Source organism: Penicillium mononematosum, assembly GCF_028829835.1.
Source record: "Penicillium mononematosum strain IBT 11891 chromosome Unknown utg000005l:1.0-9366267.0:1.0-9372171.0, whole genome shotgun sequence".
Taxonomy (NCBI): Eukaryota; Fungi; Ascomycota; class Eurotiomycetes; order Eurotiales; family Aspergillaceae; genus Penicillium; species Penicillium mononematosum.
The window spans coordinates 3,742,508-3,769,345 of record NW_026643275.1 but is presented as its reverse complement, the minus strand read 5'-3'; the positions used below and the strand labels follow the sequence as shown (position 1 = coordinate 3,769,345).

The 26,838-nt window shown below is 49.9% G+C and overlaps 11 protein-coding genes across 11 annotated transcripts; 3 read left to right on the top strand and 8 right to left on the bottom strand.

Moving 5' to 3' along the window:
* Nucleotides 1-150: 150 nt before the first annotated feature.
* N7519_009555 (uncharacterized protein) lies at nucleotides 151-2,255 on the bottom strand (the record flags this gene model as incomplete). The annotated part of the gene is made up of 2 exons (XM_057296328.1): nucleotides 151-2,049; nucleotides 2,133-2,255. 2 exons carry the CDS (start codon nucleotides 2,253-2,255, stop codon nucleotides 151-153), a joined length of 2,022 nt encoding a protein of 673 aa, XP_057144210.1.
* Nucleotides 2,256-2,472: 217 nt separating this feature from the next.
* On the bottom strand, nucleotides 2,473-4,517 carry N7519_009554 (glycine--tRNA ligase; the record flags this gene model as incomplete). The annotated part of the gene is made up of 2 exons (XM_057296327.1): nucleotides 2,473-2,859; nucleotides 2,931-4,517. The coding sequence occupies 2 exons, from the start codon at nucleotides 4,515-4,517 to the stop codon at nucleotides 2,473-2,475; spliced, it is 1,974 nt and encodes a 657-aa protein (XP_057144209.1).
* Nucleotides 4,518-4,896: 379 nt separating this feature from the next.
* N7519_009553 (rRNA-binding ribosome biosynthesis protein RPF1) lies at nucleotides 4,897-6,192 on the top strand (the record flags this gene model as incomplete). The annotated part of the gene is made up of 1 exon (XM_057296326.1): nucleotides 4,897-6,192. One exon carries the CDS (start codon nucleotides 4,897-4,899, stop codon nucleotides 6,190-6,192), a length of 1,296 nt encoding a protein of 431 aa, XP_057144208.1.
* A 162-nt stretch (nucleotides 6,193-6,354) lies between these two features.
* On the bottom strand, nucleotides 6,355-7,440 carry N7519_009552 (uncharacterized protein; the record flags this gene model as incomplete). Its single annotated transcript, XM_057296325.1, is given in 5 exon segments — nucleotides 6,355-6,873; nucleotides 6,889-6,938; nucleotides 7,009-7,110; nucleotides 7,153-7,345; nucleotides 7,402-7,440. 5 exon segments carry the CDS (start codon nucleotides 7,438-7,440, stop codon nucleotides 6,355-6,357), a joined length of 903 nt encoding a protein of 300 aa, XP_057144207.1.
* Nucleotides 7,441-7,869: 429 nt separating this feature from the next.
* Nucleotides 7,870-8,574, top strand: N7519_009551 (uncharacterized protein; the record flags this gene model as incomplete). The annotated part of the gene is made up of 1 exon (XM_057296324.1): nucleotides 7,870-8,574. One exon carries the CDS (start codon nucleotides 7,870-7,872, stop codon nucleotides 8,572-8,574), a length of 705 nt encoding a protein of 234 aa, XP_057144206.1.
* Nucleotides 8,575-8,924: 350 nt separating this feature from the next.
* Nucleotides 8,925-10,123, bottom strand: N7519_009550 (amphiphysin-like protein RVS161; the record flags this gene model as incomplete). Its single annotated transcript, XM_057296323.1, has 6 exons — nucleotides 8,925-9,378; nucleotides 9,437-9,584; nucleotides 9,648-9,721; nucleotides 9,795-9,840; nucleotides 9,982-10,032; nucleotides 10,111-10,123. The coding sequence occupies 6 exons, from the start codon at nucleotides 10,121-10,123 to the stop codon at nucleotides 8,925-8,927; spliced, it is 786 nt and encodes a 261-aa protein (XP_057144205.1).
* A 2,100-nt stretch (nucleotides 10,124-12,223) lies between these two features.
* On the bottom strand, nucleotides 12,224-13,294 carry N7519_009549 (serine/threonine-protein kinase; the record flags this gene model as incomplete). Its single annotated transcript, XM_057296322.1, has 2 exons — nucleotides 12,224-12,355; nucleotides 12,413-13,294. The coding sequence occupies 2 exons, from the start codon at nucleotides 13,292-13,294 to the stop codon at nucleotides 12,224-12,226; spliced, it is 1,014 nt and encodes a 337-aa protein (XP_057144204.1).
* Nucleotides 13,295-13,371: 77 nt separating this feature from the next.
* Nucleotides 13,372-13,875, bottom strand: N7519_009548 (uncharacterized protein; the record flags this gene model as incomplete). The annotated part of the gene is made up of 1 exon (XM_057296321.1): nucleotides 13,372-13,875. The coding sequence occupies one exon, from the start codon at nucleotides 13,873-13,875 to the stop codon at nucleotides 13,372-13,374; it is 504 nt and encodes a 167-aa protein (XP_057144203.1).
* A 4,944-nt stretch (nucleotides 13,876-18,819) lies between these two features.
* N7519_009547 (TRAPP subunit BET5) lies at nucleotides 18,820-19,576 on the bottom strand (the record flags this gene model as incomplete). The annotated part of the gene is made up of 5 exons (XM_057296320.1): nucleotides 18,820-18,837; nucleotides 18,903-18,991; nucleotides 19,058-19,203; nucleotides 19,285-19,483; nucleotides 19,540-19,576. The coding sequence occupies 5 exons, from the start codon at nucleotides 19,574-19,576 to the stop codon at nucleotides 18,820-18,822; spliced, it is 489 nt and encodes a 162-aa protein (XP_057144202.1).
* A 324-nt stretch (nucleotides 19,577-19,900) lies between these two features.
* N7519_009546 (serine/threonine-protein kinase) lies at nucleotides 19,901-22,677 on the top strand (the record flags this gene model as incomplete). Its single annotated transcript, XM_057296319.1, has 6 exons — nucleotides 19,901-20,004; nucleotides 20,072-20,156; nucleotides 20,213-20,362; nucleotides 20,441-21,235; nucleotides 21,286-21,423; nucleotides 21,475-22,677. The coding sequence occupies 6 exons, from the start codon at nucleotides 19,901-19,903 to the stop codon at nucleotides 22,675-22,677; spliced, it is 2,475 nt and encodes an 824-aa protein (XP_057144201.1).
* A 1,705-nt stretch (nucleotides 22,678-24,382) lies between these two features.
* Nucleotides 24,383-25,530, bottom strand: N7519_009545 (putative AT DNA binding protein; the record flags this gene model as incomplete). Its single annotated transcript, XM_057296318.1, has 3 exons — nucleotides 24,383-25,230; nucleotides 25,327-25,441; nucleotides 25,489-25,530. The coding sequence occupies 3 exons, from the start codon at nucleotides 25,528-25,530 to the stop codon at nucleotides 24,383-24,385; spliced, it is 1,005 nt and encodes a 334-aa protein (XP_057144200.1).
* Nucleotides 25,531-26,838: the final 1,308 nt, after the last annotated feature.

Sequence of the window (26,838 nt, the reverse complement as noted above, 5' to 3'; positions counted from 1 at the left end):
TCTTCTGCCAGTAGCAAGACAACATATCATTAACAAACGTAAAACTACCTAGGTAGTATCTAGCAATTCATAGTACATAAAGAACAAAAGAGATCCAAACCCTCAGCCTCTTCCCTTTCCCAAATCCCAATCCAAGATAAAAAAAAGAAATCAAGGCAACTCATCCCTCACAGCCCTCCCCAATCCCCCACACGCCTCACCGAACAAAACCCCAAGAAGAACACTCTCCCCTTCAGAAGCCGTCCAACGACCCGCATCCGCAAGCCTCTGTTTCCAAACACTCTGCTCGGACGCAGAAAGATCCTTCCAGGCTTGCAGCTTCTCCTCCTCAGACTCGCCCGACGCAGACACAGCAGTCTCGACAATCACGCTCTGTTCGGCATTTTGCCCTGCACCGCACCGTACAATGACAGAGAGGGATCGCGGCGCGATAGTTTCCAGATCAGCTGGTGCAGCGCCGGCACGATGTACGCGGTCCAGGATTTCGCGGAGGGATTCGATCTGCGAGTCTGTGGGGACAATTGTCGCCACGGGGATATCGGTATCACCCCCGCTTCCACGAGGCGCAAGCAAGGTATCGAAGTACGTCAGCTTATCCCGCGGAGGTATAACGTATTCCCGTGCGATAGCTCCGCGGATACTCTCTGGGAGCCACTCTGTGGCGCCGAGAACAGGCGGGGTTCCGCCGCGGATCTCGGCGAAGGCGAGCATCGCCACACAGATTGCGGATATGGAGAATAGAAGGACGATGATGCTGTAGACTAGTTCCCAGATTTCGGCGGGGCCCGGGGTGACGAGGACGTAGCGTGGGGTGCGGGAGGAGGTTGGGAAGGGAGATAGTGGGAATGTGTGCACGACGACTGTGTTGCCCATACTGACGGAGGCGAGCTTTATATTCTGCGGGCCGACGTCTGGGGTTATGGGGTGCGGAGGCGCGATGAAGGTGGAGAAGGTGAGTTTTGTCATTGAGAAGGGGTGCACGTCGCGGAGAGTTGTGTAGGGGCGGAAGTTGCTGTAGCCGCGGTTTGGTCCGTATTCTAGGGTGAATAGAGGGATGGAGTTGTCGCTGCCACTGGCTGCGATGACAGTCTGTTGTTGGCCTTGCGGGTTCGTCCCGAGTTGGCAGATGTCGAGGCCTAGGCCGATCTTCACGGTTCGAGGAAGCTTGCGACGTTGTAGAATTTTGGACTTGCTTGATTTGGCGCTGGGGAGTTGAAGGAGCACGAGCTCGCTACCACCGCGGTTTGGGGCATTCTGGAGGAGGAGCAGGGTTCGGGGCGAGAGGAACCGCAGCGCGCGGAACTTGGGCCGTGCTGTGCGGGCTCCGCTGGCGGGCAGAGGAATATTATAAACGGAGCGAACGTCGGGGGAGCTATTGGAGGAGCTAGAGCACGAGATCTCGCCAACCATGACGTCTGTGCCGTTCGTATAGGCCACAAGGAACCGGCCGTGTCCATCGTCGGTCTTCTCCAAGTCGTGTTCGAGGCTGACAAAGTCCAGATCCTCGGCCTCTTCATTGCTGCTTAATTGGATGCGGCCAATTATATCCTTCTCGCTGGGAGTCTCCGTGGCGCGGAAGAACACAATCTCACCGGATTGTGCGAGACCCGTCGCAACAGCTCCGATCCGTGTGTGTTTCTCGGTGCCATCCTTCCCTTTCGGCCACGGCGAGAGCCTCGTCACTCGCTGGTAGGTATCTGAAGAGCCTGGCCCGTTCTTCGTTCGGAAGAGTGATGCTTGCGATAGAGCTATGGCCTTTCCGGGAATAACCTCTTCCTCAGACTTGGTGTCCTTTTTCGCCTTCTCGTCCTTCTTGCGGTCTTCGGTGGTCTTCCACGGCGCCTCAAACCGGAATGCGCGAAGATGTTGATTGTTGTTCTTTTTCTGTTGCTCCACAGAGCTATTGATACCAGCCAGAGCAACAAGCGAGCCCGCCTCGTCGCTAGCTAGCGGGGCCGCAGCCAGCGAAGTTACTGAGTCTTCATCGCGCGATAGGTTCAATTCAACGGCCTCAGTAATCTCGTCACGACGCGATGTGTCAAGCAGAGACTGTACAGAAAACAACTATTAGTATTTGCACGTTGAGGAGGGGACTTTCTCGAAATGGTGGGACTTGCGATCTTGTTTCCAACTCCACTACGCCCCTCGCCGCCTCCACCGCCGACAAGGAGTCGACCGTTGTTGCGCGGGTCAAAGTCAGCAGCGAAGAGCGGACACGAGAGTGTCAATTTGGCGGAGTGTACTGTGGGCGCCATTGTTGTTGACAAAGGAGAATGTAAAGAGGACAGATCGATGACGGAGGTGCCCCAGATTCTTGGCGCGGTGTCCGGATCGGGGCGAGTTAGCATGAAGGAAAACTATATTGTATAGATCTAAGAAGATGGAACTGTTCTACTCTATGTGATGTCGGTAGAAAATATAACAATAAAAAAAAAGTAAATAAATAGTATTTTATGATGCACTCTAGCCATTCTAAGCCTCGATTTCCTGGGAAGTGAACTCGGGCAGGCGCTTGCGGATATCCTCCCATGTCTCGTCGCCCTCAACAAGCGACTTGACAGCCTGCAGAATCTCGTCCTCGCTGGCACGGACCTGCTTAGTGGTATCGCGATCGCGCAGGGTGAAGGTGTTGTCCTGAACGGACTGGAAATCCACAGTGATACCGAAGGGTGTGCCCAGCTCGTCGTTGCGGGAGTAACGCTTACCGATACTGGCGGAAGAGTCATCGACACGGTTGGAGACACCGGCCTTGCGGAGCTTCGAGGTCAGACGCTGGGTCAGAGGCTTGAAGGAGGCGTGGGTGGAGAGGGGAACCAGCAGGACCTTTGTGGGGGCAATGGCGGGAGGGAAAGAAAGGACCTATAGCGATCGTCAGTACTAACATTCACGGCGAAAAAAAAGCAAGAAAGATACAAAAAGGGAAGACTTACACCACGGGTCTCGTCACCAGCGCGGGACCAGTAGGAGTGCTCAATGACACTGTACAGAATACGTCCAATACCGAAGGACGGTTCAATAACGTTGGGGGTGTACTCGCGGACATTTTCAACACGAGTGCGCTTCTCAATCTTGATCAAGTCCTTCTCGATCTCAACCTTGCCAGATCCAACACCCTCAACGTCGACCTCAATCTTGCCGTCCTTCTCAAGGTCAAGAGACAGCTTCTCGCGCAGGTCCTGGGACAGAGCCTCAATAGCTGCCTCGACGGTCTTGGCGTCCTTCTTGAAACGGGGACCGAACTTCTTCTTCTCGAGATCAATCTGGTACTCCTCGATACGCAGAGGCTCAGCACGGGCCTGGCGCACGACGAGAGGAGCACCGGTCTTGTCCTTGTGGACAGTCAGGTCGTAAGCGGAGCGGTCAGCACAGCCTACACACTCGATCCAGCCGTAGCTGGTCTGCAACTCGGCATCCCAGCAATCAGTGGCGTAGTGAGCCATCTCGTTGGCCATGTGCTGACGGAAGCGCAGCTTGGCAGGGTCAACACCCAGCTTCAACAGGAAGGACTGAATGCGGGCCAAGAAATAGCCCAGAGTCTCGTTGTCGACCAGTCCGGTCTCAACGGCCTTGCCGACAGTCATCTTGGTCAGATTTGTGCTTCCGGACAGCTGCACGTTCCGGTCGAGCAAGGACAGCTCAGTATCCTTGACCTCATCAAAGCGAGAGTGCTTCTTGCCACCCTCCGGGTCGACGTAGTGCTCAATCTCGGCCATGAGGAACTCACGCACACGCAGGAGACCCGCACGCGGGGAAATCTCGTTGCGGAACGACTTGCCAATGGAGGCAGAGGCGAACGGCATCGACTGCTGGTTGAACTCCAGGAGCTTAGCGAAGTTCAGGAATTGACCCTGCGCGGTTTCGGGACGCAGATAGCCGGGCATGTTGGAGCTAGGGCCAATAGAGGTCTGGAACATGAGGTTGAAAGAGACGGGAGGCAGCACCTCACCGCCGGTGACGGGGTTGCGGATGTCATGCTTCTTGATGAGTTGCTCCAGCTCGGGGCCACCGTAGTTGTCAATTTGTGCGAGGGTCTCCTCGTACTCCTTGACCAGGGCATCATCCAGCTTCTTAGCCTCGGTGCCCTTGGCCTTTCTCTTCTTCTTGGCCTCCTTCTCCTCGTCCACCTCAATTTTCTCGCCGCGCGCCTGCTTGTCTCCCTTGAGGCGGGCCTCGAGCACCTCCTCAACCAAGTGGTCGGCACGGAAGATCTCCCCAGTCTTGGGGTCCTTGCACATCCAGTCGGCGAACTTGTCCACGTGCCCGCTGGTCTTGAGAATTTCGTGAGGGGTCAACATGGTAGTGTCGACCTCGAGCATGTCCTCCTCGAGCACGAAGTGCTTGCGCCACAGGTCGGTCATGTTGGCGATCAGGGCGGTTCCAGGTGGGCCAAAGTCATACAGACCAGACACACCACCATAAATTTCGAAGGAGGGGGTGTAGAACATGCGGCGACGGAGCATGGAGTCCAGCACCGTGCGGTCGACGGCCTGGCCGGTCTTGGTGTTGACGGTGGCCATCTTGACGTTTCGTTTCAAGGTCTTCGGGGAGGGGTGTAAGTCCTGAACTGAGTCCGAAAGAAAGACGGAGGGGAAAGAAAAGAGCGGGGGGGGAATCGCAGGCGCGGCAATTGAGTCATCCACTACGCAGCCCCTCAGGCACCACCGAGAGGACAAAAGACAAAGGGTATAGTACGAGAGAGAACGACCAATTGGGTTGGTCTTTTTTCTTTTTCTTTTTATTTATTTTCCTATCTGAAAAGGAGGTCTCCAAGTCACAAGATCGAATCGCAGATTGTCGCTCCGGGGAAACGATTGTCCGAAATAATTTATTTCTCGGCGATCTTTACATTTTCCAGTGACCTTCAACAGCAGCACTCTACCCTCTCAGCGTTCAAAAATGGGTGTGCCTGGCCGATCTGGACCGCCTCCGGGCGTCATGGGCGATATTAAAACCGGCAACAAGCTGCGCCGGAAGATGAACCATGTCAAGCGCAAGAGAGCCAAAGATGCCGCGCGCCGAGAGGAGCGCTACGCTTTCAAGAAAGAAGAAGCCAAGAACCCCAAATTGAAGGAAGAACGACTCCGCCGCAACATTCCTCTGACCCTCGAGCGGAAACGTGTTTGGAACGAAGCCGACAACGACACCGAAGAAACTGGTCTGGGATTGAGCGTTGACGTTGAGCGCATCAAGCGTGCTAAGAAGGAAGAAGAAGACGAGCTCAATCGGCCATTGGAAGAGGGTGAGGATGACAGCGAGGCTCCGGAATCAGACAACGAGTCAGTCGATAGTATGCTCGAATCGGACAACAGTGAAGATGAAGATGAGGATGAGGAAAAGAACGAAGACCAAGATGCCAGCCGCGGCCGGAAGAAGACCTCCATCCGAACTGCGACAGAGCGAGCCACAAGTCCTACCCAGTCCACACGCAGCACAAACCTCAGCCTCGCTCCGGAAGCATTGGCCGCCAAATTCCCTACACTCTTCACTGAGGGACCCCCACCCACCCCGAAAATCCTCATCACCACCGGCCTCAACTCTACCCTTCACGTCCAAGCAGAAACCCTGACCGATGTGTTCCCGAACAGCGTGTATATCCGGCGCAATGCGCACCGGTACTCGCACAAATTCTCAATCCGCGAGATTTCCAAATTCGCCTCAAATCGTAATTTCACGGCGGTCGTCGTGTTGAATGAGGACCAGAAGCGGCCCTCTGGGCTAACGATAGTGCACTTGCCAGTCGGCCCGACTTTCCACTTCACCATCAGCAACTGGATCGATGGAAAGCGGCTTCCTGGACACGGTCGAGCCACCGACCACTGGCCCGAGCTGATCCTCAATAACTTCCGTACTCCTCTCGGTCTTCTGACTGCCCATTTGTTCCGCACACTCTTCCCGCCTCAGCCGGAATTCGAGGGCCGACAAGTCGTCACTTTGCACAATCAGCGTGATTACATTTTCGTCCGTCGTCACCGCTACGTCTTCCGTGAGAAGCGCGAGACCGAGAAGGCTGTTGTTGGTGCTGACGGCAAGGAAATGGCGGGTGCCGAGGGTATCCGTACCGGTCTACAGGAACTAGGACCTCGCTTCACTTTGAAGCTGCGTCGTGTTGATAAGGGTATCCAGCGTGCCAGTGGCCAGGAGTGGGAATGGAAGGGTGGAATGGAGAAGACGAGAACTCTGTTCCAGCTGTAAATGTCTTTCTTATGTTGCTATTCTCGGTTTTGCATGGGGTTCAAGGGGAGTTATATCCAAAAGCTTGTCTGGTTTCATTGCAATGGACAAAATTCACGTATTCTACAAATCTCCATGGACATTTATACTCTATTCATTCTTCTAACCAACCAGCTTCCTGATCTACCAAGTGGTGCTCTTCGAGCGCTCGATAGCTGCCCTGGTCGCTTCATCAATATCGTCCTTTGGCAAGCCAAGCCAGCCATTCAGTGTGCCCTTGGATTCAAAGTTACCAGCGCCATCCTCGAAGAAGATTCGCGTATACAACATCTTAACGAAGCCAATGCGGTCACCCCGATTCATCTCCTTCACACCATTCTCATACCTCTTCTTAGCCGATTCCTTTGTAATAGTCCAGTCCTTCTCTGTGGTCCCGGTAACCCGGAAAGTAGACTCCAACATATCCTTTTGGCTAACAACGAAAGAATAAGCATACACAACCTGGTTCTTCAAGTTCTCAAGGCAAGCCCCGTTGCCCCCTTCAGCCTTGATTGGCATGCTGAGAAGACCAGCAACAGTCCGACCAACCTGAGGCCAGGTCGAAGTCGAAATCTTGGCCTCACCCTCGTCGAATAATGTCACAGTACGCTTGGCAAAGTCTATGCTGAACGCCGATTGAATTGCCTGACACAATTCGTATTTCTAGCCCGTGCTGACAGCGATGTAGGAGCTTTTGCCGAGATCAGCTATGGCTTTGCAAGTCGGTCCTTTAGGCCTTAATTTATTAGAAGACATTGTACACAGAATGCGCGTACACTAGATTTTGTTGTTGCTTACCCTTCGATTGGAACACCACCAGATCCTTAACCAGATCCTCATTCGCGGTATCGGGCGCCCACTCATTCGGGAAAATCCAGGGTAGACCCGCGTCGCCAGCAGCTTAGATGAGCGTCATATCAATTCCATGTGGTGCAAGCTCACTCAATGCAATTATCAGTGCATCCTGGCCCTTGAGTGCCTCCACAATAGTCTCCGGTTTGTTGTAGTCGGTTAGCTTGACTATCACACCGTCTGGCAGCTTACTTTGGCTGTCAGCCCGGGTTAGGGCTGTGATGGTGTGTCTACCGGTCCTGAGTAGGGCTTCGGTCATAATACTACCGCTGTTGCCGCTAGCCTATTGTGGTTGTTAGCTGGTGTTTTGTAGATGGTGATACGTGGATTGTAACTCACCCCGGCGATAGCAACCTTGGTGATGTAGTTTTGAGCCATTGAGTTGAGCAAGAAAATAATTGTTCAGATGAAATGGATATAGCAGTTTTGTTCTCTTTGGATTTAGGATTGCAGGGATCGTAGTGAGGATGTTCTTTTATAGTTCCTATAGGTTCGGGACTTTGGAGAGCGAGACGGAAATAGCTTAGTTAACTTAACTAACACCGATATCTGATTAAAAAGAAGGATTCTCGAACTATTCAAGTATAGGTCTAGTCCTCGAAAACAGAGGTCTAAGAACCTCCAAGGTTGTATAGATATGGAGATAAGCAATTCCTTATCTCCGACATCAGCCAAGTCACGAGGCGATCTCCCGTACCTGAACCAATGACATTTAGAGAGAAAAAAAGAATACAACATACAATATCCAATATCCAATATCCAGCCTTGGAATATACACCAAACCCGGGTCCTCTCCTCCCTACAAATATGGAGATACTCCCCCGCCGCCTACTGTTCATAGCCTCAATAGGCAATCCAGCCCCCTACTACAATACCCGACACAGCGCCGGCCACCTCCTCCTCGACGCCTTAAAACCACTCCTCGAAACCACCCTCCCAAACACAGGCCTCTACCATGAAACATGGCAAAGTCCAACGCAGATGAACATAACCGGTCCGAAACTCGTGCGCCGACTAGAACAATGGGCAACCGAACGAGCCAGCCGTCTTGAACGGATCGCCAACGTTGCCGCAACTCGTGCCTCTACCTCGTCTTCGTCTTCACAAACCCCAAACCTCCCCGCACAAACTACATACCCAACAACCCTCATCATCCTCCATGACGAACTCTCCATCGCCCAAGGAAAGGTCCGCGTCGTACGCGGCGGGCCTGAATCGTTTAGTTTGCGCGGCCATCGCGGTCTCATTAGTATCTGTGATACACTGCGCAAGAAGGGGTTGTATCCCCGCTCGTCTGGCGCGAGTAAGAGTGTTACTGGGCCGTTGGCGGATCTGTCGATCTTGCGCGTCGGTCTTGGTATTGGTCGGCCGTCGTCACATGAGACGGCTGCTGTTTCCGACTATGTGCTGAAGACTGTTACTGATAAGGAGCTTAAGGCTTATCATGCGGCGGCGGCGCCGGTGGTGGAGACTATTCGGGAGGAGCTTTTTAGACCTGCCGGGAAGGTCTGATGTTGATCTTTGGTGATGTGAATAGTGCGGATTTTGTTGGAGTACAATACCATTTATACCCCTGTTCCCCCAGCATGGTTTTTGGTTATATGCGATCGTTTTCACATTCGCAGACGAATGCACAGAACCAAAAGAAGTGATGAAGAGCAATGTCAAAGTCAGCTCGTGGATGTATTAAACATATACACAGAAAACGCCTGCCGAAAGGCACATGAAAACAAGAAATAGCTGCCGATATCTATCGAGCAAGGCAAAGAAAGGAAAGAAAAGCACGAGTCTGTTGTACAGATCCCAGCGCAGCAAAGAAACATCCGGTATTATGCTAATAGAGTAGTCGATTAAAGAATAGCTCAAACGGTTCCAGCTATGCTCAAATCGCGGATCTCCTGCAACACCTCCTCAACCCGGTTATCCAGATCACCCTTGGCATACTGATCGCGAGTCTCGGCATCGAGATACTGCTGCACCTGTGCCATTCGTGAGTACGCCTCGGCACAGAAGCGCAGCTGGATCTTGACGAGAGCTTCGAAGCTGGGGTCGAGGTAAGGCACACGTAGGTCGATAAGCTGGGGGAGTTCGTTGAAGAGCTGCTCATTCAGCTGCTCGTAGGCCTGCTTGGCCATCTCGGCTTCGCGCTCGGTCCGCGGCAGCTTGGTTACGTCCTTGTCGGGCTTCTCGGCTAGCTTCTTAACCTTGGCGCGCATGGCGTCGTAGTCTAGCAGCTTGTGGTTGCGTTTCTTGATGCATTCGTTCACGTCGGGGAAGTAGGCGCAGAATCGGGAGATGGGGTCGAGGACGGTAGTACTTTGGCTTCGGTCAGCACCACTCATGTCTACTCGTCAGTAAAACAAGGATCTCCTACCGGTATGGCCCATCCAGAGCCTTGATGGTCTCGGCATCAAGATCCTCAACGGCCTGCTTGTAGCTCCGGCTCACACCATCTTTTGTGCCCGCGTCGCCGTAGAAAGCATCAATGGTCTCCGCAATGCGCATTTGGGAGGCCGTCATGGCTGGGAAAAGTCAGCCAACTGAACAGCCAGATTCAACAATCCGCAGAGCAAAAGGCCACCCACCTCGTAGTGAATCCAGATATCCCTTCGACTCCTTTTGCAACCGATTTGCTGCGGTCTCCATAGTCCGGTAACGACTATAGTGGGCAACGTCAGTTCCGGTCCCGGTATAACCACCCAGAGGTAGCAAGGCAACAAGGACAACCATACCGTTCCTCAATCTCATAATCGCGATCATTCGTTCTCTCGACATGACCTTTACAATTACCGAGTCAGCGTGTCATCCATACGTTATGGGGCGGCAAGTAAATCGTAGCGCGTAGCGGGTAGCTCAATCCGGGATCGTGGTCGATCATTTCTCTCGATTCATTGCGGGGTAGAACTCGACCAAACTCACCCGTCTTCATCATCACCTGCGTCGTCGCACGGTTGACATTCTTCTTGAACCCTATCCATCCATGCGGTTAGATTCGCTCAGACTAGCACCGGTTTATGAGTCCGAGGGTTTTGGTGTGATGAGGCTTACCTGCCCAAGACATGGTGGCGGTGCGGCTCGGAGGATCCAGAGACGGAGATCGGGCTTGAGTTGGTGTAGGCTATAGGCTGTAAGTAGGTATAGAGCAGAAAACCGAGTTGTGATCGCAGTTGACTGCAGTGGAGAAGGATCTCTGTTAAGCTGTGTAAGTCGTAAAGGTCGCGAACCCAATGCCAAGGACAGCCGACTCTGCCTTACAGTTTTGTGTGGCTGTGCATGAGGGCTTATGCTTATGTCATATTTCTTTTCCGGATGCGGCTACGTCATGTTTGGTAGGGCTGGAGTTCACAAAGTACCCACATCAAACGTTGCATTATTCAGGTCTGTTCGAGGGTTTTTTTTTCTTCTTCCTGCAAAACATACAGGGACTGGTAATACTAAGTAAATCATGCCAAGGTACAAATTGAAACGTTGTTCATAGGTATTGTGGTTGTGACATTCCTCAAACCAGGTGTATATAGCCACTTAACGCTAGTAGAGTACGGAGCAATCCAGAGAGATAACCCCATTTTAACATAGTTGCCCCTTTCCCCTTAAATACTAGCATACATGTGTAGGGCTGGGTCTTGCATCCGCCGCAACACTGCATGGCATGTGCATATTGAGGTATTCCTCTTATCCACTTCGCCCAGGCTGTAATGTTGATGCCTAAGTAATTGAGTCATGTGCAGTCCTTGGCAGATAAATGTATGATAGTGCCAAGTGTGAATAAATGCAAACTTGAGACTGTTCGAGCTTTACTCCGTAGTCGGGGTCCCTTTTCGGGTTGGTTGGGATTGGGTGAAGGAAGTTGCAGAGTTCGGATCCATGTCTTTAGCTGCATATGTTCGGTATTACCAAGTTTCGTACGGAGTACAGACCTAAGGTATGTGTAGTAATTAAAAGGCAGAAGATGCATATGCGAATAATGTGAATAACTAGACTGCACTAATCTGGGATATGACACATTCGATTGCATCAGACCGCTGGGGCTTCTTGCTTTTTTTCCCTTGCTAGCGTATGGAGGTGCTTGGATGATTATCGTTAATCGGAAAATACCTCCAGGTTGAATGATATCACTGGTCCTGAGGTGTTGGAATATATCGGAACTAATTTACTACTGCACCGTGCTGATCGTCTCGGTGACACTTGTAGAACTTGCATTAGGTCGAAGGCGCCGATCTTCCAGTTGATGTCATAGTATTTTGGGGGTTGTAGACTGTGAACTTGGAAGTTGAGCAGAGGGTGCCTTGTAGTTTTAAGAGGGGAAATGAGATCTTAGGATGAACCTGGTATGCTCGGATAATCGACGGGCGCGTTGCTACGCGGAAGCAAGTCAGTGTAACAGAAAATCAAAATGCCTAAGCCATATATACAAAAAGCATCGGTAATATGTACTAGAATTCGAGGTTGAACCGAGGGGTAAAGCCAAAGCGAGAAAAAAAAAGGTTCAGACAGCCTCCAGTCAAGGGCATCCAACTTCGGCATCGATTCCTGTTCCTGTTCCTATTTTGCGGGCAGAAGAGCCTCTGCCTACCATCATATTGATCAGAAACAGAACTCGGGACCCAAGGGAGAATGTCCATATTCGCCCGCTAAAGCTGGGCTCGTCATAGTGGTACAAGGGAAGAAGAAGTTCAAAGGGGATATTTCCCGCCAACGCCGTAAAAACTTCAAGGTATCTGCCGAAAACCCAAAACGCGAAAAAAGACCGGACGAGATAAAACTCCGAAAGACTGTAAAAGAAAACCGGATCGAAAGAGAAAAAGGGTCATGATTCTTCGTTGCATTGACGTTGAAGACATGAAGATCCAGGCATAAAGACAAGCTAAAAGATGGATGTAATAGAGCACAGGCTGAAGAGGCTGGAGGGATACACTGTGAATGCGCCAGAGCCAACAAACAGGGATAGAACGAAAATAAAAGGCAAAAAAAAAGAACCTTCGTAAGGGGCCTCCTTCTAGTTTGGGAGCATTCAAAGGATAAAAATCAGTAAGCCTCTCTTTGAATGGGTCTATGATAAATAACCACCCTGTGATGCAAATGGAAAAGGATAGTTTCAGTCACATCAAAACCTTAAGGAGCGGGCCTGTGACCTCGTAACCTGAAATTTTTGTTGATACGATCAGAACCCTTCCTCGCCAGCCTTACACAGCTTGATCTGGCGAACCCATTCGGATTTGAGGACCTGTGAGGCATTGATGCGGCGAGAAGGATTGGGATCAAGGATGGAGTAGATCACGTTGCGACAACGAGCCTGAGAAGTCATAAGTCTTTGCCCTGCAGCCGCAGGAGGGGGATTAGCTGTTCTTACTCGATGTAACGTCTCAATGGGAGCGTATCCATCCTCATGTTTGCGACCGTCTAGGTACCGCTGGTAAAATTCATCTTCATCCTTGCGCGCCACGCGCCAAAGATGCCGCCCAGTGCGCATGGCCATGTAGATCACTCCAGTCGCCCAGAGATCAACCGCTCGGGGATCAAATTCCCTCTCCACGTATTCCTCCGGGGCGATATAGGGAGCGGAACCGCAGAGCCCGGCGGTCATATGGGCTTCCTTCTCCCAGGCCATACGGAAGCATTCACCGTTACCAAAATCGGTGATCTTGAGTGCTCCGTGAGTGGTCAAAAGCAAATTCTCGGGCTTAAGGTCGCGGTGTGCGACACCCATTTCGTGCATATACTCGACACCCCGCATCAACTGCTTGAAAAAGCAGTCGGCTTCGGCGACTTCTAACTTGCCGGCAGCAAGGACCAGGGTGTACAGATCGCCACCAGCGCAGTATTCCATGACTTCACAGTAATCTCCCTTGGCATCTTGCAAGAGGTCCAAAGTGTGAATGACGTTCGGGTGACGAAGTGACGACGAGATGCAAAATTCAGAAGTCAGTCGTTTTTGATACTTCTTGGTCGTTTCTTGGGGCCGGCGGCGGAACTCCTTGACAGCATACAGCTGTTCACATTTGGAATCTTGAGGGTCGACCTTGTGCGAGATGCGCACGATACCGAAAGCACCGCGACCCACAATCTCCTGACACTTGCCGTACTTGTCAACCAGAGAAGCAGTGGCATTCGGGCCACCCTTCTTATCAGCAGCCAGCTTATCACGTTCCGTCTTGAACTGATCAATCCAAGTCGACATCAGCGAGAGCTGTTGCTCATCCACCTGGTCGTCCTTTTTCCGGCCACCCATCATGTCCCGCAGTAGATCGGTGAGTTTCTCTTGCCGTCTAGCACTTCTGAGGTTATGTGAGTGGTTGCCGAGAGCTTCCGTCAGTACTTCAAATCGCTTGTGGACGGAAGCTCCATCTTCTTTTTATCATCCATCTTCTTCTTGTCGTGCTTCTCCACAGGTTCGCTCCTGAGTGATGGGTTTCGTGATGGTGTTCGAGAATTCTCTCCTCTTGAGGGAGGTCTAGAAGGTGGTCTGGAGGCGGGTCGAGATGATGGCTTCGAGGTCCTGCCGTTGAGAGGCTGGATACTCTCCAAGCTACTGTCGGATAGGTCACGAGGAACGTCGTTATTCTCTCTGGGTGGTGTGTTTTTCCCCGTGCTGGAGAACATGCGTGTGAGGCGCGCGGCCATAGTAGATCTAGTCGGTTTGGCGGCGGGAGATGCCGGGGGAGGAAGGGCCTCCCCGTTTGCGTGGGCAGCCAGATTCATGCCCGCAAGGGCTCGTGTTACCGAAGCATCTCCATCACGAGGATCATGTGAGTGTTGTGAAGCTGCGGCGGAAGAGACTGCGGAAGGCACAGGTGAAGGGGAAGGTGGAGTCATGTGCGGTGGATCGACAGATGAAGATTGGAAGAATGAGGGGTGGGACACAAAATTCTCCGTCCCCAAATTGGAAGACAAGCTTCTACAGCTTGTACGAAGCCGCGGCGAATCGAAACAATCTTAATGGTAAGGATAAAGAGAAGTGAGAGGAGGCGAGAAAAAAATAAGTAGGTGGCCTAATATTGATGGCCTGAGGCAACAAGGGCAAAAGGTGACGACACAAAGAGATATGAAAATATTGAAAGTACCGCACACCAAAACGATGCCCTCTGGCAAGGAGGGGGCCCCTGGGGTATATAGACAAGCGATAGAAGAGAGGAAAAATAAAATAAAAAGAAGGAGAAGCAAGTGGGAAATAAGTGGGATAAATTTGGCGATGCTAGAGACCTTGAAATACCACCGGGGGAAATCCTTTTTGGTGTATGGTAATATATTACATAGTTAAACCCATTAAAAAAAATTATAAAATTCATAAGAAAAAATGGAAAAAAATGAAATAACTCCATATCGAGAGGGAAAATGTGGGCACTGCAACGGTACAGGTTACTCTCGAAGATTATTAATGCTCGCAAATGCTCCAGCCCTGGAGGGCTTTCCCAGGACCAGGGCTTCCAGGGCGTGATTTTGGTCTTGACCTATAGGGCTACATACTGCATACGGCGACTCCGGCGTTGTGATACCTGACATGCCTAGATACATCTAGATATGTTTGTACTATTGTAGGATATATTTTGTACACATTCAAATAAAAAGTGGCGCATGTACATTTTCATATACAGAATAGACCAGATGGAAAGGAGTCCCGAGGTCCGTTCCGAGGCTTTAATAATACTATTTTTTGGTGAGAGATTTAATGGTAATGAAACATTGAAGTAATCCAGAGTAATTAATATAATAAGTAATGAAAGTACAGAATTTTTTTTTTCTGGAACCCTACTAACTAGTAGAACTGGGTCTCTCCCGAGTCTTCAAGAGCAATACATACGGGTATTATCTTATCTTAGTATTAATGACGTTGATTGACGTCTTTGCATATTATAAGTATACTACGTATACTATGCCCATCGCTAATTGTACACGGACGTCGCTAAAATATCAGAATATTAGAATATTAGAAAATACGGAGGGGAAAGTAGCTTTGATAGTGGCCGCCACCACATCAAAGGAGTGAGGCTGTGCAGTCTGCACAACGAAGCCCAGCTGTGATTCGATCAGGCCCCGCACCAAGCCGACGCGCTGGGTGCACTGTGTGGCGGTTGTTGTCGTCCCGAGGTGGACTACCTTGGTATGTATGAAGTTGAGGGGTACTCCGTACTTCTCCAAAGCTATTAGGATCCATTCATCCGGTCTAATTGGGGGGAAATCCTGTTGATCTATTAGCCGGAGCATATAATGTGAATATTTCAGACGTGCTTTATTACTCTATATAGTAGGTGGGGGAATCATCATTTTTGAGCATAGTTGTAGCATAGTTATAGTAGCCAAGGTCATACCATCCTTACTGTATGATGCACCAATATAAACACAGTATTCCGTATGTCATCCGAGCTATGAAACCCTGCTAAATCGAATACAGGTACCTAGGTAAATCCCCAGTTTCTCAAAGGGACACTGTCCTCGTAAATCCTAAATCCCCTTTCAACCAATTGTCGGATTCCTCCGTTTATACCCGTGCTCACTCTCGCTACTACCAACGTCCAGCTGGTCAACCTGATCATCCCGAAACCAGAAACCCCCGTTTATCGACGCAAGTTCCTGTGATCGCTAGACGATCGCTGCTACGTAATAATAGTCGGTCAATCATGCACATCTCTCTATCGGGGTCGTGGAAACCGCGTGGGGTCTCTGTGCGATGGAGTCCCCGCAGCGATGTACAACGTACATAATGCTCTAATACGTTATAGGGGAATAAAATAGAGACCAACACTAGTTTTCCGCTATCTAGGTAGCGTCATTCGGACAGATGACGGCATTTGAGATAGACGTGGTGCAGGTTGACTAATATTGTCTTATGCAATTGAAAAGGATTGGATAGAATATATCGCTCTTTCTTGGCCCTATCACCTCTGCATGGGAATACGTCCAGTCTTATTACTTGAGAATGTGGAATGCGAAATGTTCACCGTCTATTCAAATCCTGGTGTGTCTGTGGGGAGTAGGACTCCCATACGGAGTGCTAGTACGAGCCTCGCATTAAACCTGGGCTTTGTTTCGGAGCTAGTACAGAGTAGTACCTAGCGGTATACTCAATGTTATTCCAAGGTTCAATGCTCATTTTACCCCGGATTACTGTTGATTTCCGAATAAGCCCGGTTCCAAGGTTAGTACTGACCTCGGCACAGGACTAAAGAATAATAGAATAAGACATTCGCTGCAGAGAAAGAATAAAGCTGAAAATAACAACTCAATCTGACAGGTAACGCAAAAGAGGAAAAAAAAAAACAGCAAGTCCACTTTCTCACACAAGCTTCCGTATCCAGCACTAATAACTACGAGGGATTTTCACGCGCCAATCACAACGCTAAGAGAAACCCATCTTAATTTCCCACACTATGCACTACGGAGTATGCATGTATGCATGTAGGTAGATAGGCAGATGTACGGAGTGCAATATACGAATGTACCAAGCCTTCGATATCAATGTTATATGCACCTATCCCGAGGCATGTACTTCTACAAAATACAGCTATTCAACACTACCCCTCTTCCCCCAAAATTCCAGCCAGTTCCTACCTCACAGTACCTCACATTTGCACGTACTCTATAAGTAGGTAAATTTGAACTTGAGAGATGGTTAATTACTTCTTTAGGCATGGTTCTACCGTGGTTATTCCATGTTGGATCTCTTTATTAGGGTTCTTTTTGAGAAGTATTTCCCTATTTCCCTGGTTAGAGGTCCCTACATATACCCAGACAAAGGGCAAGACGAACTAGATAGTTCCAATAAATCATAAGGTCGAAGCCCATTGTGGGTTAGACATGCATTTAGCTTCATATAGACCGTTCTTTCAGAATGAAATTCACTCTCGAGTACAGTACTTTGCCCCCCTAGCCATATGAGTGTCTCAAATGATTACTTTCCACATCTCCATTGACCCTAAAGTCCACTTTTGATAGGCAGCAATATAACAGAAACTATGAGGGTCAGCTATTTCCAAGGTCGGAAACAAAATCTAACCAGGCCTCCGCCGTGAATCGGTTCTTTACCCCAATGCAGAAGCCAAATAATCCGCTATCCAATCTCCTGAGTTACCATTACGCACATTTATAATACAATCGGAGGCCTGATGCAGCACAGAAAGTCCAGTTCCTCTCCCGAAGGATTCAGGGAACGCTGATTCACTGCTGTTCTGCATGCGTATACGAACTCTTAGATGCGGTTGATCCCAAGTTGACTAGTAGTCATCGTGGCATACTTGGTGACAAGTCTTTGGGTAAGCGACGATCTTGGAGATCACATCTATCCAATAAAACCCATGCCCATGGGGTAGGGGGTCGAGACAGTTCACGGGAACTCTGCGTCAGTTCACATGTTTACTTTAATGTAAAAACAACCACAAAGCCACCCAACATCGGCTGCAACCCAAGTTCCGATTCAAGCCGGTGCATGCTTGACCGCCAGTTTGCGGTTGCAGGAAGAGACACACAGCCGTGAGGTTATAGGATTGGTCGCTTTGCATTGCGACACCTATCTGACGTTGTTGAACCTTGGGATGGCCCGAGTTTGAGATAAGCTGCGACATCAAATTGTTTTATTCTTTGTGTGTGTATGCACGTGCCGGGTATGCACTAGTAACTCCTCCGTACATATCCCATGTACATATATGCACTATGGAGTAAAAAAGCCCGAATAGAAGGGACGGAGCTTGTCTTTCGTTAGCATCTGTTATCCCGCTGTGGAGGTACGTTGTGCTAAACCTGTATATGTGGACGTCTGTGCTTTAGCCAAGTCATGCATGATGCAGGATGTGGGCGATCTGACCTGAAGCTGAGAGCTGTCTGTGGGTATCTTGTTTTTTCTAGCGTTGCAATATGCATTGAGCTTTGCTTTTTCTTTATGGGGCAGGTAGAAAAAGCAATTGCAAGATCCAATTATTGTCGTATTATTCTCGAGTCTACACCTATCGGCTTGTCGGGTGCCTCCATATAGAAGTAGACGCACGAGCCATGCTTGGCCGGTTGGGAAAGCTGGTTCTTGGCGGTACTGCTTGGCTATAGCTGTTTGGAATAAGGGTATGATTAGCGTTCTAGACCCGGATCTAGTATAGGTTTTGTTTTTTTTCATGGCGTTGTTGGTGGTTGCGGCATTTTTTTTGTCCTATACAACATACCCCATGTTTACTATAAACAGGTATACTAAGGCCGGAAACTTGATATTGCACCTATAGTGAGACAATCCGCATGGATATTGCGTTATACCAGCAGTAATGGATTCTTCCGACTCTTCCCGAACACCAGTGAAAAATAGCTCTGTTCAGCGTTCCTGGTCGATAGCGCCTAATATGAAGAAGCTGAGCTATTTGCGGGCCGGCCCCCGGACACTCCGCACCGTAATTTCCCCGGCATTCAGCGTACTAGCGGCGCTGGGGATGCCACGTGGGAAGGAAATCGGTCTCATTGAATGGCAGCCTCACATGAAAAGGCGGTATGGATAACCTTGTCGTGCTGTGCTTGGCTTCGGTGCTGTGCCCCGGTAATATTTTTTTCTCGCCAAAATGTGCCGTCGCATGCAGGTGCCCGTAGAACAGTGTGCTTGACAACGGGCGAGTCCGCTGCGGTGTGCGCTCGGTTGCAGCTATGCCGCTCTTGCGTCTTCGAAATACCAGATTTGTATATGATAGCCTCAATAGGTCCGAGCGGTGAGATCCTCTCGTTTTCCCCTTCCTTACGTGGACTTGCTCGCGCGAACTGACCTCCAGATTCCTAGGGATGGCCAATTCCATATCATGACAGGACACGAGTCTGCTACCAGATCAGAACGCCAAGTCAACAACCAAGGCAGAATGCCAGAACTATAATGCACGTACCACAAACTGCTCCAACGATTCCTCGAATAGCTCGTTGTTCACGCCCACACCGCCGGGATGCTCGGTCGGAGAAAGGGGGTTCTTAACCACTAAACAGACCGAACCGAGTTAGCACTGCCCGAACCCGGCAAGCCAGATCAATAAACAACACGAACCGTATTCCACAAACAGATTGATATAGATCTGTTGCAGCGCGATACGCATGCTAGGACTCTTGAGGTCCGTCAGCATGACGAACTTGGTATTCGTTGGCGTCTCGTAGTAGTGAAGCTTGTACTGGCTGGTGGTGAATGACACGAAGCTGGTTAGGTTAGCATCGGCTTTGCCCGTACATTCAAGGCCCAGCAAGCAGGTCCTGTCCGGCCTTCAGGGGCAGCCTTACTTGTCATCTTCGCCTCCTAGCTTGCGCACCATATTCCGCAGCGAGAAGACTGTGCCGAATACCAGCTTCGAATCGTCGTCTGTCGATCGCACTGTCTGGCCGAGACCGGTCGGTGCTGCGCCGGAGACAGTATCAGACCGCGACTTCCCCACGGTGGAGGTCGGGCGCGGAAGCCACCGACGCTTGTAAATGCATTCCGCTAGATGAAGTTAGTATATGAAGATAATTTATATAACAGGAGATTTTTTTTTTTACCGTGCCGATCAAAGATGTAGAACGAGTAGACGACCATAGTGTATATGTGACCTGAAACAAGTTGTTGTTGATGTTCAGGGGAGTTCCGAAGGCCGACGGGCGGTGAAATTAGTTCGGTATCGATAACAAAAGGCCCATATCAGAAAAGGAGCTGCCTGGAATTTCTTCGGGGTTCCCGATTTGACTGGATTTTCTTAAATTTCACATAGGGCTTAGTATCCTTTATTCTATCCGCTTGTGTCCAATCCTTGCCAAAGGGGGCCTCGTAAGGCTGACAACCCGCACGTTGTCGAATTCCCCGCTCGAACTTCCTCATTACCCCACACATCTCCTACCAACACTTGGTGATCAGTGTATTTCAATGGATCGGAATGTGGCAACCCCTATGTCGGATATCTCCGCAGAACCATCTACCTCCTCACTGGAGGGTATGAACGATGCGCGGCCCCAGGCGAGCAGATTTGCGTGAGTCTCACTATGAAACACTTGCAAGAGATTGATTTTTCCTGAATATGATCTACCATACTGACAGCCAATCTCCAACTAGATCTACTGCATCCCATGACAGTTATGCGAGGCATCGACGACGAAACCCAAGATCAAGGCGTCCGGTGAAGGTCAGTCTCTCAATGCCGTTATGACAGCTTCGGAGAACTGATATACCGCGGACTAGGAAACACTGGACGCCCGCTCCTCCTATTATACGAGCCAAGATGACGGTACCGCAGAACATCGCATCAACCAATATGTGATCAAGCAAGAGATCGGACGTGGATCGTTTGGGGCTGTTCATCTGGCTGCAGATCAGTATGGCAATGAATATGTATGAGCACGAACCTGCGAGAAATGAGCCTGGGGAAATGAACATGCTAACTATCACATAAACTATTTGTGAATTTAGGCAGTCAAAGAATTCTCCAAGTCTAGACTAAGGAAGCGTGCGCAGTCGCATATGCTGCGAAGACCGCGAGGTCCGATTCGGGGAGGAACTGATTTCAACTCGCCATTACATCGGCATCCTTCCGGTGACGATACTGAGACAGCAAAGAATCCTTTATATCTGATCAAGGAGGAAATTGCAATCATGAAGAAACTGAACCATAACAACCTGGTGTCATTGATCGAGGTCTTGGATGATCCAACAGAGGACTCGCTGTACATGGTGATGGAAATGTGCAAGAAGGGTGTTGTCATGAAGGTCGGGCTGGAAGAGAAAGCAGATCCGTATGATGACGAGCAATGTCGATGTTGGTTCCGTGATCTGATCTTGGGAATCGAGTACCTGCATTCACAGGGTATTGTCCATCGGGATATAAAACCGGACAACTGTCTGGTGACCAACGACGACATTCTGAAAGTTGTCGACTTTGGTGTATCGGAAATGTTTGAAAAAGATTCAAACATGTTCACTGGCAAGTCAGCTGGGTCACCAGCATTTCTCCCGCCAGAGCTGTGCGTGGCCAAACATGGCGATGTATCCGGAAGGGCGACAGATATCTGGTCCATGGGAGTAACTCTATATTGTCTCCGATATGGAAGGCTGCCCTTTGAGAAGCAGAGCATCTTCGAGCTGTACGATAGTATCAGGGGAGATACCCTGGTGTACGAAGATGAGTCAGATGAAGTATTCAAAGATCTGATAGGACGGATTCTCGAGAAAGATCCAGAGAAAAGAATCGACATGTTTGCTTTACGAGTGAGTCAATCGCAATTACACTGCTTGCCAATGCTGATATGATACAACAGGAACACCCCTGGGTAACGAAGAATGGGACGGATCCTCTACTGTCATTTGAGGAGAACACATCGCAAATCATTGAGCCACCGACAGAGGAGGAGATGAACTCGGCCATTACAAGAAAAATGGGACATCTCGTGACCGTGGTATGTTGCCATTCCTCATTCTGGTAGAACGCTCATTAACAAAGCTCGCAGATGAAAGCCGTTCAAAGATTCAAACGACTAACGGATCCCACAAAACCACAATCTCCCATTCAAGGTACATTTGGTAGCATCCTGGGCGGAGACCACGATGCCTTCCTCGTCGAGCCACCAATGGAAATGGACCCAGACGAACCCTTCCCAACAGTCGGAGCAGCTCTACAGACACACGAATCCAATGGCTCAGACGTGCGTAAGGACTTCCCCCGGCGCCCTTTCGCCGGATTCCGAGATAATGCCGGAATTATTGGTTCTACCGATTCAGCCAGCTTTTCATCCCAGCCCGAGCACAGCCCGAGCAACAGCAAAATGCCCAGCGGCGTGTTCGAGCCCGAACGAAAAGACTCCAGCTCCATCCGCAGCTGGGGGTCCACGGCTCAACCGGATGTCGGCCACGAAGCTCAACCCCACTCCCAGTCGGCATCACCCCATATCCCCCTTTCGCGAGCGAGCTCAAGTAGAACTAAGCGCAGCATGGAGGGGACGAGGGGGCATGCCCGTGATCCGCTGGAGGAGGAGTTTCCCTACCTCTTCATTGGACCATCTACCTACAACGGCTCCTCGCAGCAGGACACTGTTCCCGGTGACGAGCCGGCGTCCATCTTACAAGAGCCGGGACATTCAATGGATCCTTCTGACCAGATGGAGGATGACGAGCCGGTACAGTTCGTCAGTGAATCACCCGGCGCTGCGGATTTCAATATCTACGAGACGGCGTACAGGAAGGAACTAGACCGCATCAAGAACAACCTGAAATACCGCGATACCGGCCGGAAGGTGTACCTGACCCGCTTCGTTGAGAAAAACAGCGCCGAAGTGCTGAAACTATCCAAAGAGAAGGAGTTGGATCTTCAAATGGGGGATGACGACTTCACTCCTTCTCCTCTGTCGAGAACACCATCAGGCTTCGGCACTGCAGTCAGTGCTCTGCGTTCGCAGATTCTGCAGAAAAGGCAGGCTGAGGAGCCAGAGGAACAGGGTGGTGATGCAAGGAAAGATAAAGATTATTCGCAGAACCGCGAGCCTCATCCTCATCCTCCGAAACGCCTGTCGGTCCCATCCCAGTCTATACCCGAGCCTGAATCGTCTTCTCTAGAGGCGACGGGGGTGTCGGCTACGGAGGGGAATGGTGATTCCAAAGCACAGTTGCGGCGAATTCTTGATCGAGTTCGTGGAAAGTCTGATGGTGCAGAGTGACAGGCTAGGCGGAAGGTGTTGTTTGGATAGGATTGTGTGAGCATTAGGTTCTTTGTGTAGAGATAGCATTTCTTTCAAGGTAGCATATTTCATTCAAGGCGTCGAATGAGACAGCTGTTTTCACTGTATAATCTTTTCTTTGACTTATAAATACACTGCGGACATGTCGAATGTAGTAAACCTCTGAGAGTACCTCGGCATGTGTCGTATTGGCACGTATACGAGCATGTGGAAACAACCCGGACATTGCAGCTTTGAAGCTTGCGTCGTTATCATCCCAAGATTCCAATGTTGGGAAAGTATCAAATAAAAATAAAGGTCATCGCCCGTAGGGATCCGGTAACTTGAGATCAAACGGCACTCAAACTGAGGATGGACGGGATCCAAGGTGGCAGCGCGCCAATAGGCCAAATACCCATCCATCCATTCATACATGCTTGGCAGTTCTATTTCCCACACGAAGTGAGGTAAAAATATGAATACTGCCTGAGTCTGAGAAGTTGATAGTCAAGTATTTCTGCGCTTTCCAGTGCATAAGCACTAGTAAAAGTATCTTGTAAGTGCATACGGGCTACAAACTATGTTGGTATATCAGTAAAGATCCGACCTCCAAGTGCGCTTATATTAACAAAAGCCATGCCCGGGGTACATGGGAATAAATAATGAAGAACGATGACCGAAGTGATAGTGTGAGATTGAATACTCTCAATTCATTATTAACTAGGGCAAGAACGTAGAACATTATCCTGTAAGGAAAGCCGAGATAGAATGGAATGAACAGTAAAGTCAAAAGCAAAGTGTCAGAACAGGAACCAGAATGTCACCAAATATCAGAAGTGTAGTAAAGTAAAATACAAGGTAAACAGGCCTTAGACAAGAAAATCGAAAGGCTCAAAGAACCGCCATCGCCATGTATTAGCAGTAGACATAATGCATCGTCGTCGTCATCAAATGCATAGCACGCTAGACATTGGGCTGGGCTGAAGAGAGAAGGAGAAAGAGAAAACGGAAAGATAGAAAGCGTAAAATCAAGACAGAGAATAGAAGATGCGAGGCATGGAGGGCATCAATTGGCGTAAAGGTCTTGTCTTGTCTCGTCTTTTGTCATGGTGCTTGGAGTAGGCTTCACAATATGAGATTGTGTTTGCCTAGGAGACGAGGGGGAAGCAGGAGCAGAAGGAAAGCAGTTGAAGGACTCGCTTGCTTGATTTGGGGGGCGCAATGGCGTGAAGATTCAATCATAGGGAAACCGAATATCAAGAATATGGAAGCCGTTATCTTCATCGAACGTGGGGGAACTCGTGGACGCATCAATGGATTTATGAAGGTCACTGTCACAGAGAGAAGGAAAGAAAAGCATTTCCCATCTTATAGCCTATCTGACCTTCGGTATATAGTACCTAGGTTGACAGGCACGGGCATGAAATGAGAGGGTTAAGCATGCATGGGGGTGTTGAATTGTCGAAGAGGGAAAGTCAGAGGTGTGAAAGGGGGTCGCTTGAAGAGCTTGGAGAAAAACCGCGCACAATAAACACAACACGGGAACGCTGTCTATTGTTCATCAATGGCTTGATCATTCATTCATGGCGCTTGGGCCTCAAAAAAAAGCAAAGGCTGAAATCAAAAGTCGAAAGTATAATCCAGACTGGGATCAAAATGAAAATGAAAATGACGATGTGGAAAAAGAAAATATCAAAATCAATGGTCATCGTGGAGCTTGCTCGGCTGATGTCGTGCTCATTCGTCCTTCCGAGTACGGTCCTGGCTGGTCAGATCGACTAGTGACCGAGTCGCGCCGACCACTGTCTGGCGGGGAGAACCGGTCTGCCGAGAAGCTGTAAGGCCGCTCGACTGGGTTGCTGAGTCTAGGGAATGCGTCTGGGGGCCCTAGTTGCAAGGCATGTGGTGAAGGGAGGGGATGGCCCATCTCTGTTGGCCGGGGTAGTTCACGCATGTTGGTGCCCATGCCACGGGCTGACATATCGCGGCGCTCATCGTTTGACGCGGGACCGAGGCCTGGTGGAATTGCTGAGCGCATGGCTGAAGTGTCGTAGAGCATTGGGGCTGGGCCTGGTTTGGGTCCCTGGAATGCTTGGGGTGCCGGCGGGCATGGTGTAGACGATGGGCCTGCCGCGGGGCTGGTTGGTGAAGGAGGGACTTTAAGTCTGCCAGACCCTGACCGTCGAGGGGCTGGGTAAGTTTCACCGCGAGCCTCGGCTAGAAGCTTGCGTCGCTCGGTCTCTGCTTTGCTTGGGCGTCCTCGTTTACGGGGTGGTTCGCCGGGGCCGGTATCTAGTCTTGGGGAGAGCTGGGCGGATGCTCCGCTTTCGCTGCTGTAGGAGGCGGTGCTGGCTGGTGGCCTTGGCTGGATTGCACGAGGGATTGGTTTGTCGGAAGGATACAATGGCCGCTTGCGCATAGTGCTAGGGTCCATTGGGGCTGGCGGGCCGGTGATATCGGATCGCGGTGGAAACGGTGCCACTGGATGTGGAGGGTGCACAGGCTGCTGAACCATATTGAGATAGGCCGTTTTGCACGAGCTGAGTGAACGACCTGGACCGGGGTGTTAGCGCCATGTTGATATTGATCTGCAAAGCTTTTCTCTTTCTCTTTTTTTCCCTTCTTTGGCCGGCAATTGGACGATATTACCTTGTGGAAGGGGAATATGCTCCCAGCTTGGAGTAATACCATATTCTTTAATCATGCGCACTAGATAGCTGGAAGGAAATCCAGCTTTCTTGAGGATCTCAGTGAGTAGAGTGTACTGGTTGGTCAGCATCAAATTCACGTCCAGTTAAAGAATCTCCATACCTTGTCCTCCTCGGTCCATGGCCTATCAGATGGATTCGACATATCCAGACCATGGAAGCGGATTATAGCCGGCTTCCCTTTCCCTCCAAAAAGAAAAGAAATATAGCCGTGAAAGAAAGCAAAAAAACAAAAAACAAAGAAAGCCTCCCAGATTATGATCCCGGAAAAAGGACAGCGAACGGCAATCGTCAGGGTCGTGATACACAATTCAGATCAATTGATCCCTCATTTATGTTTGAGAGGGAAAGCGAAGAGAGTGAGAGAGAAAGAATTAAAAAAAAAAGTCAATCGAAAGACACGCGCCAGCAGGGACGAGGGGAGGTCTCTTATGTCCCCATATCCTCCCACGCGGAGACGAAACAAAAGGGATGACAGAGGAAAAACGAATGATTTGACAATTGGAGGCTTTGTAGCCAAAGAAAATGAAAAAAGGGCAGTTGAATCAAACTCCATCCAAAATCCCCAATTTATTTTTTTGGGGATTTTTTTCCAGGAAGATTTTCTGGCCAAACGGACTTGAGCAGCCGGGATCGCGCAGGAGACCAGCGTTCGGGAGGAAAGCTGCAGGGACGAATGCTGGAGAGTATTACAGTACTAGAAGAATATGGTAAAGTACCAAGCATACCAGAATCAAGAGAAAATGGGCGTTTCAGCCGGGAAGTTTCATATGTTTTCCAGAAGAATTTCGAAGGGCAAAATTACCACTAAGAAAGACCGGGAAGCGGGGAGACTGGGAATTCTGATTCCTCCGAAAGTACAATCGAGGGGTTGAATTGAGTGGGGGCTGCATGGTATCGAACGGATGGGGACCTTTTTTTTTTTTGGCATATGGTATGGTCTTCAAGGGTAATGCGTAGGATACGGATGTATAAGATAGGCTTAGATTCAGCCGAATTGCATCGTTGGTTCGGGAAACGGTTGGCCCTGGCAGTTCCAGAACCAAGGGACAGTTGAAGCGTTTATTTCTTGTTTTTATTTTTGGCATTTTAGTGCATGATTGTGGTTTGTCCTTTTCAGGTAAACAGTGGGATGGAGCCCACAGTGGATTTTGATAGGTGGTAACACTGGCCCAGGATGTTGGGACATCCTGTGAGAATGATTTTGTTTGAAGCTAGCCTCAGGGGCGGTTAGAGTGGGCGATCGTACAGGAAAAGTAAAAGGCGCGTCTGTCATGCAGGTGGTTCTGATGAAAATGGGTCAGGACGATTGGCAGAGACGAGCCGAGTGGAGAGGGGGGGGCTCCGCCGAGGTACAGCCATGAGGTTTGTAAAATACAAGTTTGATCAGGGGCATGTATGAAGGAGAGAAGAGAACAGAGAAGAAGTGAAGTGAAGTGAAGTGAAGAGGTGA